This window comes from Macadamia integrifolia, chromosome 10 (genome assembly GCF_013358625.1).
Source record: "Macadamia integrifolia cultivar HAES 741 chromosome 10, SCU_Mint_v3, whole genome shotgun sequence".
NCBI classification, from domain to species: Eukaryota; Viridiplantae; Streptophyta; class Magnoliopsida; order Proteales; family Proteaceae; genus Macadamia; species Macadamia integrifolia.
Window position 1 is genome coordinate 6,217,344 of NC_056566.1, and position 13,566 is coordinate 6,230,909.

The following is a 13,566-nucleotide window of genomic DNA, read 5'->3' on the forward strand; positions in this document are numbered from 1 at the left end:
AAACAACCTATACTAATGCACAATGGTGTTCCACTGTCAGGCTTCTCTTTCCTTATATACATATATAAAAGGGGGGAAATGCTAACTGGTCTATTCCCCACGCCTTTTCACAGGGTCCTGTGAAGTGACCCCCCACCCTCCCATGTGCTCTCTGATGGATTCCCATGTATGCTCCCCCATTGGAGAGCATAGGGAACATGACCAATTAGTATTCTTAATACCATATAAATGGAGAAAAGAACCAAAAGATGCCCCACCTCCACTTCCCATTGTGTAAGCATGGGAACGCAAGCTGATGGTGTTCTACTCCTCTCATCTGCACTCTTCATTCCCACATGCCGCTAGCACCTGCAAGCTGACGGCATGCCCATCCACAGCCCATAGTAGTATTATAAAATCTAATATTAATATTAGTAATATATATACTATAAATTAGAATTATAATATATATTATTATATTTTGTAAATATATAAGCGCATTTGGTAATGACAAAATGAAAAACAGAAATTTCAGTTTCTGTGTCAAAATGCAAAAAAAAATAACAAAAAGCAAACAACAAACACACCATAAATGAACCAAACACTGTATGAAACAAAAAAAACTCCAAAAACATTTTCTAGAATATTGCCAAACGCAGCCATCGTATTCAATTTTATCAGTTTCAGTTCCAACTGACAGTGCTATTTTAGAATTGGAACCGAATTGGATACTGCTTTCAAAATTATTCAGTTTGGTTTGGCTTATTTGGTCTGTTTTCAGTACTGATTCCAATTTGACAATACCCATTGGATTATTTGGGCCAACTGGTTGTCGGACAGTATGGTCCGGTTGCATAAGAGAACCCAGCAAGGACAAAGACTCAAAATCTTAGCCAGGTCGGGCATGAGCCGCATGGCAGCCACTCCTTCCTGTCAATGGCCCTCCACCACTGAACCCCTATCTCAGTGGCTATGTCGCCCGTAGGTTTGATCATCAAAGCCAGGGCAATAACGATGAAGGAATTTGAGCACTGATGTAGCTAACAGCCTTCACAATTGATTCATTAGAGTCATCACCTTCTACTCGGAAATATCCTCCACTTCTTCTGTCCCTTGAGCATCTATTAGAAGAGAGTATAGGCTACACAAAATATGCTACATTAAACACTCAAAAACATAATTGCTAATCAAAACAATGCGCCACTCTTACATTCACAAAATTACTACATCTTTGAAGGCTGAAAGATAATGGTCACCATGAACACAATCTATGGAAGACCAAAATAAGCCTCCAAGCAAAAGCAGCATATTCTACAAGCCTAAATCATTCAATAAAAATAAATAACCCAAAGCCAACAGTTAAGCCTACAACCATTCAACTCCTCAAGAGAACTAGAAACTACGGAACGCTTACAGGCTGGATGAGTGCATCTCTTTGAGTCAAACATCTGAAAAGAGAAGGTTTCAAACCATTAGAACGCAAGGATTGATGGAAAACCAGAGGATACAAAAAAGCACTTTAGAAGTAGGGTTTTTTAAAAAGGCCATAAGCATAAAATGAATTAAAGCAAACAAAATTTGTCTCGAACGAGCATCTCTACTTACACGCTTCAAATTTTCAACCCTCCCATTCTTTGGTACTGGTAAGTTCACATAAATAGTTTAAAAACTTGATGCATTCAAAAGTGAGGTTGGATTCATGTTTTACCCCAAGGAATTGCCACATTTGAAGTGCACTGAGTCTAGTGGAAGTCATTCTTTACAGCATGTAAGCAAATACCTCCCCAAAAGAGGAAAAGTAAAACAGAGAGTAGAGAATATGTCCTTCGATAAAAGCCATAAACATAGAACCTTCGGGCTTTAATAAAAATTGAACGCAACGAATTTTGGTGTAGAATAGTCGACAAATTTATTTTACTTGAGCATATGGATCATTGTTTGGTTTCTTCAGACAATATCAATTCTACTCACATCATCTTCCCTGTCCCAGTACCACCACCTGTTTCCACCATTTAAAGCCTCAAATATAATGTTTTTTTGAAGTTCCAGTAACCATTTCAGTAGTCCTAAGAGGGACAAGACTCTTCAGAATGTGTCAAATTGAAAGTGAAGTCTGAATATTCCTACTTCCAAGGAAACTTTACTTTTCATCTGTACTTTAAAAATGTTCCTCAGTGGTATAAAGTAATTAATACCACATTTCGGTAACACAAAAGCACTAGGAAGTACATTTCATATTGAAAATGGTCTTACATTCTGCATTCTAAGGGTTGTAAGATATAGCTGAAATTCAACACCGAAATGATGTAAGAAAAAAAAAATGTAAAGGAAAAATGCCACTGCATAAGCCTGCTATTTAAAAGTGTTATGGAATAAGGTCATTAGACCACGTATGCCTGAAATATCAGTATCAGCTCTACCTACGGTTGCTCCATGGTCAAGCAGTAACATGTAAATAATGATCCAGGAGATGGAAACAATGTTTAGTTTTCCACTTGCCACATGATTGGAAATAAGGTATATGATCCATTCCCCTTTTTTTCATTTTTAAGTTGAAATTCAATGGCTACAGTTAATTGCCAACTTTTTGCAAATACAAAGTCGCCTACCTTCAGGACAGGCTGGATCAGGGGGCCACCTTTTCGTATTCAATTTCTCCCCCTCTTTTTTTTTTTATTAGCGCAGGGTGGGGGGGCAACTCCCTAGCTGATTCAACTATCAAACTGTTGAATGCTATGACCAAAGATGCCAGAAAAGAAGGCTTTATTTCGCCACATGGTGAACGGCTTTTCCACGGACTACACGACTAGGTCAGTCCGCATGCCCAATATGGAACCTTTTCCAGGTAGCCTAATAATTTTCAGACAAGATAGAGAGGCCATAGAAGCTTGCTGGGCAGCCCACATGGGTACTTGTAACCATGAACTGAGTTTGATTTCATCATATATTTAAACAAACATTAGATATTGAGACAAACCTATTGCAGTGAGATCGAGATGCATAATTATGGTTATTGCAGTTTGTGCACATCCAATCTCCATCACGCCATTGTTTTGCACTGCTAAGCACATAAGAGACAATAGATAAGCGACAAGTTCCTCATACTACATTTTGGTGTCTAAAATTCACAGCTAATTTCTCCTACAATTAAATAAAAAAAAAAACTAAAATACATAAAACTGGACAAAATTAAAGCACAATGTTTAATATTCACATTCAGTACCTAGTTAGTTTGTTGTTGATTCAGTACCTAGTGATGCTAACCAGACTTCCAAGTCTCTCTTTTATTTATTTTTTTATTTAGTTTAATTTAATAGATAGACTTGCAAGTCAAGTTCTAGCATAAAGCATGCGAAATTTCAACCACTTCTAGATTACTCTGTATATCCAATCCACTGACCATCTAAAAGATCAATAGTCCTGATAAGAATACAAAAAACTAGATAACCTTTACGTATGTTTAAATTTGATTTTGTCATCTAGCACTTCCACAGGTTCAGGCGAGGTGAGTCCATGTGATAGATGACCTTACACCTGTCTCACTGGTTAAAATTCGATTTGCAATAAGCACACCAAGTGGCAATAAGATGTTTAACTTCTCATTCGATCATAAGATTGCCATTTCATGGTAATAGAATTTAATAGCATTGCCATAATTCTCTACTACTGCTTTGTACTCACTTTTGAGTTCCTTTCTGGCAAGTCGTGACAGAAACAAATCGAGTTGTGAGTGAAACATGACCCATAAAGAATAATCGTTCCATCTTGCAAGTTTTTCACACTAGGAGCAGGTCTGCTGCATGTGGGTGATAAGTTTTCGAGTAAATGAGTCGAGTTCACAACCGACATTCTATTCAGAGGTCCATAACGCTCATGAGTAAGCTATCATATTGACCTTTCAGAGTGGAGGATTTGCAGCAATATCCTTCTCTTTTTTTTTTTTCTAAATTTTATTTAACTAGTTTATACAACAAACTCAACAACTCAGCCTTTTCCCAACTAAATTTTCTTAAACTAGTTTATATATTTCCTTATTCTTCTCCTCTGTATTTTTATAATGATGCTACCTACCAAAGCCTTATTCCCCAGTTCTCATGTCAAACTTAACTGAAACAGTTACAAAAACTTACGTGGAGCTAGACATAAATGGGTTGAGATTCTTCTTAGTTCTTAGGTCAAAGATAAAGGCATAAAATAGAGCAAACCAGGCCTGAGCTCTAATGTAGGGCCAAGTCACAAAGGACTTAACCCAAAGCAGGATACCAGGCTCTCACGAATCACCAAATCAGATTAATATTACAGTAATCGCACCACAGAATAATGTTGCAGAGAAATCCTTCCACAAAACAAAATCACAGAATTAATTGAGAGCTCTTCAAATTTGGGGATTTTTCTATAACTCGATAACCAGGCCACAAGGAGGTCTGAACTACTGGTCAAGTGAAGCTCTTGGTGTATGATGTGGCCCTCCAAATCTCATCCAAAGATGATGGATGGTTGTCCAGAATTGAAGACCTAATGTGGTGGCAGAATTCCATGAAGAAACAGAGGAGTTCTGTGAGTCTGCAACAACATAGGGTAGAATTTGAAGCTTGCAAGGAGTCTGTAACCACCTTTGGACTGATGTAATAATGCCAAAGAAAATAAAATAAAGAAAAGAAAAGAGAACTGATGGAAAGGGAGAAGGGGGGGTGGGGAGGGGATAGGTTGGGTCGAGCCTCTCACTCTTCCCTTGGGCTTTTCACCCACGAGGTTGCTCACCTCACATAAGACTCCTTTCCTATTATACTGCTTCTCCCAGCCATTGGAATAAAACTCTTTTTTTTTCTTTATCAAATCGTTGGCTGTATTAACCTTGTTTTTTATTTAAATAGAGTCAATAACAGCAATTGGCATTCCTTGCGTGGAAAGAAGGTCTTCTTACATTACATAGAACTCTCTAATTTAGAAACTAAATAATAGAAAGTCCTAGGAATAAAAACTACTAAATACATAAACAAATCTAATTAAAAATAGAAACTATTTAAAACTACCAAGCTCCCCACACAAGGACTACATAAGGAATACAATTAAATACTAAAGTATCTCCTTGACAACTCAATCTCTTGGGAAGAAAATTTTCAATTGAATAAACCTCCATACAGCTGGCCATGGGACCCACGAAATCTGCAAAAGTCCATCCAGCTTTGGTCCTCAGAATCTGGATATCTTCTTAGAAACCAGCAAGTCAATGGAAGGAAAATCTGGAAAGGTAATATTTTGAAAATCATCTCCAGTCGCAAGCTGTCTTTGAGTCTCTTAATATGCTCCATCAAAATTGGAAATCTCACCCAAGAATGGACCACACCTGACCAGGCTGTCTCTCACAGCAGTTGAATCCCTACAGCCAGTCTGGACCTAGTTTTGGCCTTGTTCCTGAGATCTACGTGAAGCTCCATTCCGGCATCTGAACATTTAATCCTAATATCAGATTCGCTCAATTATTAGGTTTGATTCCAGTTAGACGCAAATTTCATTCAACTCTTTAACTTGTTCAAAATGCTTACAGACAACTAAAGAGTCATTGGGAAGGTTCTAGACTCTCATTGGGTCATTCTCCTAGACTTTCTAACTATTTAATGAACTGAACATTTTCAATGACTTACACAACCATCAATGAACTAACTTATTGACTGAAATAATATTCTAAGACTTCAGAAAATAGTTGTAATTAACTAGATAATGCTTCTCAAACTCTGCACATGCATTTTTAACCGTTCTTTGACTAAGACTTGGACAGGATTGAAAAGTGCTGGTTTTTGGGTGAATCAGAAAACACCTGAACTTGGTTGGTCTAGCCTGAATCAACTGAACCCAGTTGAGCCCAGAACAAGTTCAGTCTGTTAACTGTAGGCCTGGCTCCTCCTTACCTGCGATGGTAATCATTAATCATGGAACTGCTTGGAGTAGATCTTTTTATCTACATCAAGAAGGTTAACAACTTGGTAGAGGTTATCATTCAAAGAAAAACTCAATGAAATAAGAGGGTGTATGCCCTTGAATATTTTCACACATTGTTCACCAAATATATAATATGCTGTCTTCAAAATTCATTTCCTTCCATTGAAACCAAGATCAGAAAATTCCATAGCTGCATCTTGTTAGACAAGGTGTTGCTAGGCCTGCAGGGTGGATATTCTGTTGTCATGTTTGTTCTTTTTGATGCAGTCTCCTTAGCATGGTTGGACCAGAGTGACCCACTTTGAAGACCTATGCCGAGACGCAACTGGCCCAAGTTTTTTGGTCCAATGGGGACTGGTAGTTGTTTGAATACGATGAAATCTTTTAGTTTTACTTTAATCTATTTAGATGGGTAGATAACATAGGAGTTATTTGGTAGTTTCTTAATTTCTTTATTTGAGATATTGCCAAGATTGCTTAGTTTCCATTTCCAGTAGGGTTTTTTTTGTTATGTCAGAAATTGCTTTATATTCATGTAATATGTTGGAAGCAAAACATAATGGAATAAACCAGTGTTGTCTGGTGGTTCCTTCTTTCCTCTTAGATTGGGTTCTCCTCCCCCGCTCTTTATTTCCTCCAGTCTCTTTCCATCTCAGGTGATGTCCTATTGTCCTTACTCCTCTTTCATTTTACTCATCCTTTCTTTCTTATAGTCATTTCCTTCTTCCCTATAATATTCTCTGTAAGAAATTCCCCCAATGGTCTATCAGTCCCTCACATTGTGGGATTGATATCTTTTAGTTCTTCCTCTTTCCTCCTACTTTTCTGGGTATTCATTCTATTCCCTAGGGCGACTTAGGTCCTAGAGTTTCAATCCAAACTAATATCCCTGCTATGAGAAACGAGTCAGAACTCAAACCTGGTTCTTCTGTTGATGCCAGACCTAGGGTTGCAGAATTTTTCTCTCCCTTATCCTTCGACCTCCAGGACTTGAATTGACTGGAATCAAAAGGCTTTAGAGTCCATTAATTCCTCCTAAAAACTTGGCTTGACTAGACTACTAGTGTGGGCTGAGACCATTGCAAGTTGGTCTCCTTTCCGCTGGACTGTGCGTCAAGAGGTTTTAGAAAACCTCTCCCACAATATAACATAAAAATACCCTCCTTTTAAAGTATAATTATGCTTTGTTCTTGCTTGTTGAAAATGTCTGGTTTGTCCCTTTAGAATAAATACTAATCCCCATTGTCTTACCCAATAGCCCCTTTAAATTCTGGTTTAGTACAAGATCGCAACTCCCCCCTTGCAACCTTTGTTATATTTACAGAATTGACACCATTTCCTGTCATTGACACATTTAGAGCTTGGGTGGGCCCATAGCAAGCAAACCCAAACAGGGTTTCCAAACCCCCCAATCGCATCACACTCTTTAGTCTTCTTGTTCTCTGTCATATTTGGTTTTAGGTTTTGAGGAATTGTTCCCTGCTTTGTTGCTGCATCCTAAATTTTGTGTTGATAAAATTTGTTATTTATCAAAAAAAAAAAGGGGGGGGGGGGGGTTTAAATTTTGGTAATGGGGGTCTGGGTGTTAGGTTGCACTGCCATCTAGCAATACATGGGGCCTGAGCATTTGAGAGAAAAGTGGCAGTGCTACCCTCTGGAAGTATGCTTCAAGGGAGCATTATATCATATGAGTTTTTGCGATCTTAAGTGGCATGACATATTAATGGTGTACAGTGCACTCATTTCTTGAATTCTCGAATCACTTGCTACAAAAGAATAATTTGGTCCATCTATTAAACTTAAATCTCATGACTACTCGTCTTTCACTAAGAACAAACATTGCAAGTGTAAATCAAGCACTAAAAATAAGAAACTGAGAAACAAACCTTTTTTCTGCTGAGGCATGAATATACGAAAGAAAGATACAATTGTTTTACCACTAGCACTTGGAATACTCATCAAGAACATTCAAAGCATTCATCAGGAAAACTTAGCACAAATAATATAAAAATTGGAGGAATATATAAAAAAAAAGTTGGGCATGATCGTACCCTTTCCCTAGAAGGGTAGGCATTGTTGCCAACTGTGGTAGTTGCAGTTGGCCTGATAAAGTTGTGGCAGTTGAAGAAATTCCACTAGGATAAGGGGCATATGTTCCAGGTGCTTGGTCATTACTGAATCCAGCCATCTGATCAAATCCCTGGCATGACTGCTGTTGTCCATTTGTCTAGTATTTTCAAGAAAAAATAAGATGCAAGGGAAAATGTCAAGCTCCCAAAAGTTAGAATGAGACTAATGGATTTCTTGAAGTCATACCAGAAGGCTATTGTTTATATCTCCAGCATTCAACCTCTTGTTATCCCATTCATTTTTTATTTCCTCCGATGCTAGCCGCTTTGTCCCATGACCTTCATCCCAGAATGAAAAAAAAAAAGAGCAAAGCATTAGGTTCACATCCCCATTTATAACAGTTAATTTTACATCAGTGGCATTATTACGAATCAATATGATCATCATACAGCTACCCTATGACCATAGTAGTAATGACAACAACTTTTACATCAGGTACCAGGATGTTTACACAAAAAAAAAAAAAAAAAAGGAACCAGGATGTAAATGGCTTTGCCAACATTGACATAATGAAACCAGAGCATTTCTGCCAATTTACCTGTATTTTCCATTTTACCCACCTGATGTGTTACAAAAATTGCAGATATTAAAAAAATAATAAAATAAATAAATAAATAATAATAATAATTGAAACCCACAGAATGCCAAGGCACATCCATGGTGAGAATAGTTCAACAGCACAAGGATACATAGTAATAGTAAAACTGGCTTCCGTACATCCATAGTTGTCAAGGTGTCACCTAGGTGACTACTAGGTGTCCAAGCAGCCTAGTTGGAGTACAGACGATTGACACCTTATTGCACAGGTGCCTTACTGCAAGGCGCAACACTTATTTACATCAAATATCATTTAAGTAAATGTTTTTACTTAATATATTATTCATAAATAAGCAAATACCCCCTATTTGAATCCAAAATAGTTTAAAAATCAAATTCTAAAATGATGCATAGTCAACCCCCTAGTCCAAGAACAAAAACTGTTTTTTTTGTTGTGCAAGTGATTTTCAACTTTCAAATGTTGGGGGTTTTCTCAATTCTGAAAATTCCATATAACTTATCATGGTAAAACATTGTTAAAAACCAAAAATCCAAAAAAATAATCTTTTGTTTTGATATCCACAAAATTATTTTCATTTAGGCAATTTTAACAGTATTCAAGCACTTTAAAATAAGTTTAAAAGGAACATAACTTTGTCATTAAAACTCAGATTTAAGTAATCTAAAACTTGTTAGAAAGCTAGTTTTATGCTCTATCTAATATAAAATGTCTCATGTAAAAATAAAATCCTTTTACAAGTCAAACTAATTATAGAACAAGAACATTTCTTTAAATGTTGATTTTTGATGATTTGATGTGGCTTAATGTTCATTTTCGATGAATGATGTGGCTTAATGTTGACTTTTGATGATACAAGGTATATGTAGCATACTAAATAATATTAAAAAAGTAGGAGAAAAAAATAGCACTTAGTCGCCTAGGAGCCTTGTTCATCTTAAGGCTAGCAACTGATCGCCTAACAGCTTAGGCAGCTCTCCAACGCCTTGGTTTGCCTTGGCGCCATACCAACTATGTGTACATCCACTTAATAAATTGATTGGGTAGAACTAATGCAAGCAATCAATATTTGAAAAATTAAAAAGGCTGAAGAAACCAAGACAACATGACCTCACTACTGGACCTACTAAACCAAGTAAATACGAATCTTCATGAAAACGAAAATGCAAAAGGAAAGACAGAATCCCAAGGAAGGAGGGAACCGAGGCAGTGGACTCTTCTTTTTTGGTAAAGGACAATGGACTCTTGATACAGTAAAAAATGATGTATGAGTATGCCCACTTAAAAAGGACAACAAAGAATAAAATTACAGAAAGAATGTTTGTTAATATCCCTCAAAAACATAAACGCACCAAACATAACATGTACACAATTTTGAAGGTATCTTCAGCTCAAACTAAAGAGTCTTTTCTTACATGAAGGGGATGGGTAACACAATAAAGTAACAAAACTTGACATAAGAAAACTATTCATTTCCATAGACATGGATCCAGAATACAAGCAATCTCCCAAAGTGAATTTTCTTATCTGATGAGAATCTCGCCAACTCCCCACACACACCCCCCCCCAACAGAACAAAGAACAGGAAGACGTAGCCAGTAGATATACTTACTTGGAAATAAGTCGCTAACTCCTGTGTTCAACACAGTAGAGGGTGTATTAGATGGTATAGCATTGCATTTTTTACACTGCACCAGACAGTAATGATCAATTAAAAAATCTCCAGAAGAAAAATCTCTGAGAAGTTAACATAATATAGAGCTATAAGCTGGATAGAAGATGTCTAATTCAAGATTACCTGTGCACGAGAAGAATAGTTGTGAAAGCCACAGCTGCATATCCAATCACCATTGCGCCATCCTTTCGGAACCACAAGAAGCTGATTTGTATTGTTCGCATATGGAAACCCAACATTACTATTTCCACCTAGAGGCCAAACAGAAGTTGACTGAGCACTATACTTGTCAGCCCCGCCAAGCATCCAATTAGGGTTCAATGGAAGAGACTGTTGGAGAGCAGAATTTCCTGGTGTCCCCAAATTCAGCTTCAGTCCCACTCCTCCTTGTGCCCTGGCAAAATAATTTGCATAAGTTGGGAGAGAAGCTCCAGGCATTGCAATTGCTGGCATTGCTGCTACCTCCTTTGGTTGCCCGCACTTTTTGCACTTTTCTCTCGACGCATAATTGTTGTTACTGCAACCTAGAGATCCATTGCCCCACAAACCCAACAAACGGTGCATCCAGCGAGAGAACAAGGAAGCCAAGTATACGCACACCAACCAGTCCACATCCCAAACCAAAAGCCACACACACAAAACACACACACCACTCAACCCAATTGAATGCAAGTTTCTAATCTCAGCTTGACATAAAACAAATGCCAAATATGTAAACTATATAAACAAGTTAATGACTAGATATTGCCACACTTAGTATCAGTAAGAAAGCATAGATGTAGCAAACTAAGCCATTCTTAAAATGGAGTAGGTAACGACCTTTAGTTTTCACTTAGTTTTTAACATAGTGAATCCAGTTCATGAGATTTATAGAAAAGAATTATCTTCAACTACTCACTGTTAAGTGACAAACCACAAAGCATGCTGAGACATCTCTGTAACAGGGATTGGTAACAGATGGTCAGGTGCACATCGAATCCATATCTAAATTTTTAAGAAGGAGCCCAAAGTAAACCAAATATAATAACTATATAACTATATAAAACCCAGCCATATGCATTTGATAGATAATTTCTTTTCTATTATAAGGAGGGAGAATATGAAGAAAATTCTCGATTTGATTGTGATATGCTTCGTATTTACAACAACAGATGGTAAAGTAATAACGTTTCAATACTTTTAAGACTTATGGTAACAGGAATAAGGTAGGAAGCTCCCACAACTATTAGAAATACTCTATATAAGTGAATATTATATGAATCTGCAATGATCCATCAGTAAACAGATGCATTATAAGAAATATTTGTTTTTGCAAAGGCATTGGTTTTACATGCCTAACATAAAACGAACAAGATGATATGAGGAACCAGCTTCAAATTAGTAGCAGTCTCCTGTGGTACATCCATAATAAAATAGTGTTCATCTACTTCCTTCCTGTTTGAAGATATCCCCAGAACTCATTCTAGACAACCTTATGAGACATCAAACACTGCTCCATACCAAGCTAATTCAACCCCGTGTTGTTAGGGAGGGTGGAACATCATTTAATTTATATTACTAGTCATAGTTAGAGAAGTGTCATTTATAAGGAATAGTCTTATCATAATCATGAATTAGACAAGAATAGATACGGAACTCAGCTTAACAAACCCATAACATTTATGGAGTTTCCAGCATTTATCAGTATATTCCCTTTTAAAAATTACAAACAAAGACCACTCTCAGCCACTATGCCTACCATTCTCCAGAATTCCACCATTTTTTCATGAGAAGCCCCAACAATATGCCTCAGATGCATTGAATATACCTCAAATTCTTTTTAAGATAATAGATACAATGTGTTACAAGACCTTCACCAGCACTAGAAAAATCAATTTTCCCCATTCTTCCCTGATACTATCCCTCTTCATGAAAGGCTTCAAATAAAAAAACAGACCTCATGTCTGCACAGCCTAGCATGAACCTGCACAATCTTCAACTGTTTCTTTCTATTCTTTTGCAAGACGGGATGTTGAAAGCCAAGTAAGTTGATCAAGAAAATATGGAAGGATCCTTAATTGATGCAGAACAGTTACAATCTCCATACGTAGCACTAGAAACAGGCATCCCAAGCTCGATGCCCTCAATTTTTAGAATCCTTCCCACCAGTAACAGAGATCCACGATTCTGGGTGTCTGCTAAAATCTGGTGAAGCTCATATTAGAGATTTCACTTATTGAAAAACAAAACAACTCTATGGACCTAATTCTAAACTGATAAAACCAAACACAACTGACATCAACAATGTTTCTTTTGCTTTACTCTTCTTTTTCGGACACATTTGGCATGAAGCTAGAACCTTGTCCAGAGATGTTTTTGCTGGGATTGACCCAGATTTGGATGCTCAAGTAGAATTTGGAGATCCAACTACAAGGAGACAAGTAGTCTGATAAAACATTTATGGCCCTCAATTGGAAAGAGACTACTCTAACACGGTTTCAAAATTCCTAGGGTAGGTGTATTGGTAGCAAAAAAAATAAAAAATTCCCTTAGTTGGATGACTTCCAAAATCTTCCAATGAACTGGAGGCACATACTACGAAAACCCGAAGTTTAAAACTTCTGTTCCATACGCAGTGCGTATATCAAAATTAACACCATTAGAGAATAAACATATACCCAAACGGAATATAAGATCGATAATGAATTTTGGAACCACGATGGGGGAGCTTTAAAGATTGTGAATAATTACTGGAGCCATCAACATCCATCAGCGTAAATCAAACAAAGCTAGAACCAAAGACACAATCCAAAAAGAAAAAAAGAAAAAAAAAAAGGGGAAGAAAGATCTTACCGGTGCAGATCCAATCTCCGATACGAGGGAGCCATTTGGAATCAGCGGGGGTTTTGGTATCGACTAGAAGCCGAGGTTGTTTACATCTATTGCAGAAGGATCTGAATGCGTAGTTTCTATTCCGGCATCCGCTGCACTCCCAGTCACCTTCTCTCCCTTCCCCCATTCCTTCTTATCTAATCGTTATCCTCTTCTACTAATCTCTCCGGAGCTCGATCGATTTACAAGGAGAGAGAAATGCTTTCAACAGATAAACTGATTTCAGAACTCAATCGAAGCAAAGTGAAGACTGAGGATGAATACAAAGACACAGAGAGAAAGAACGAGGAAGATTGAAGAACGATCTCGGTGGAAGGGAATAGAATAAGCACCGACCCGTTACCGCAACGAACAGCGAGAAAGCTCCGAGGCTCCGAGGCTCCGAGGAAGATAGTGTGTGTACTAACTAGAGAAA

General features: G+C 37.5%; 1 protein-coding gene across 2 annotated transcripts; it reads right to left on the minus strand.

Moving 5' to 3' along the window:
* Nucleotides 1-1,132: 1,132 nt before the first annotated feature.
* Nucleotides 1,133-13,566, minus strand: LOC122091689. 2 transcript variants are annotated; one of them, XM_042661754.1, is made up of 7 exons: nucleotides 13,113-13,566; nucleotides 10,404-10,804; nucleotides 10,218-10,293; nucleotides 8,236-8,327; nucleotides 7,971-8,146; nucleotides 2,957-3,040; nucleotides 1,133-1,427 (listed from the first exon to the last, which is right to left on the minus strand). In XM_042661754.1, exons 1-7 carry the CDS (start codon nucleotides 13,276-13,278, stop codon nucleotides 1,379-1,381), a joined length of 1,044 nt encoding a protein of 347 aa, XP_042517688.1. In that variant the 5' UTR covers nucleotides 13,279-13,566; the 3' UTR covers nucleotides 1,133-1,378. The 2 variants fall into 2 exon arrangements, with proteins under 2 accessions (XP_042517688.1, XP_042517689.1); XM_042661755.1 differs by having other exon boundaries at nucleotides 2,957-3,037; nucleotides 13,113-13,564.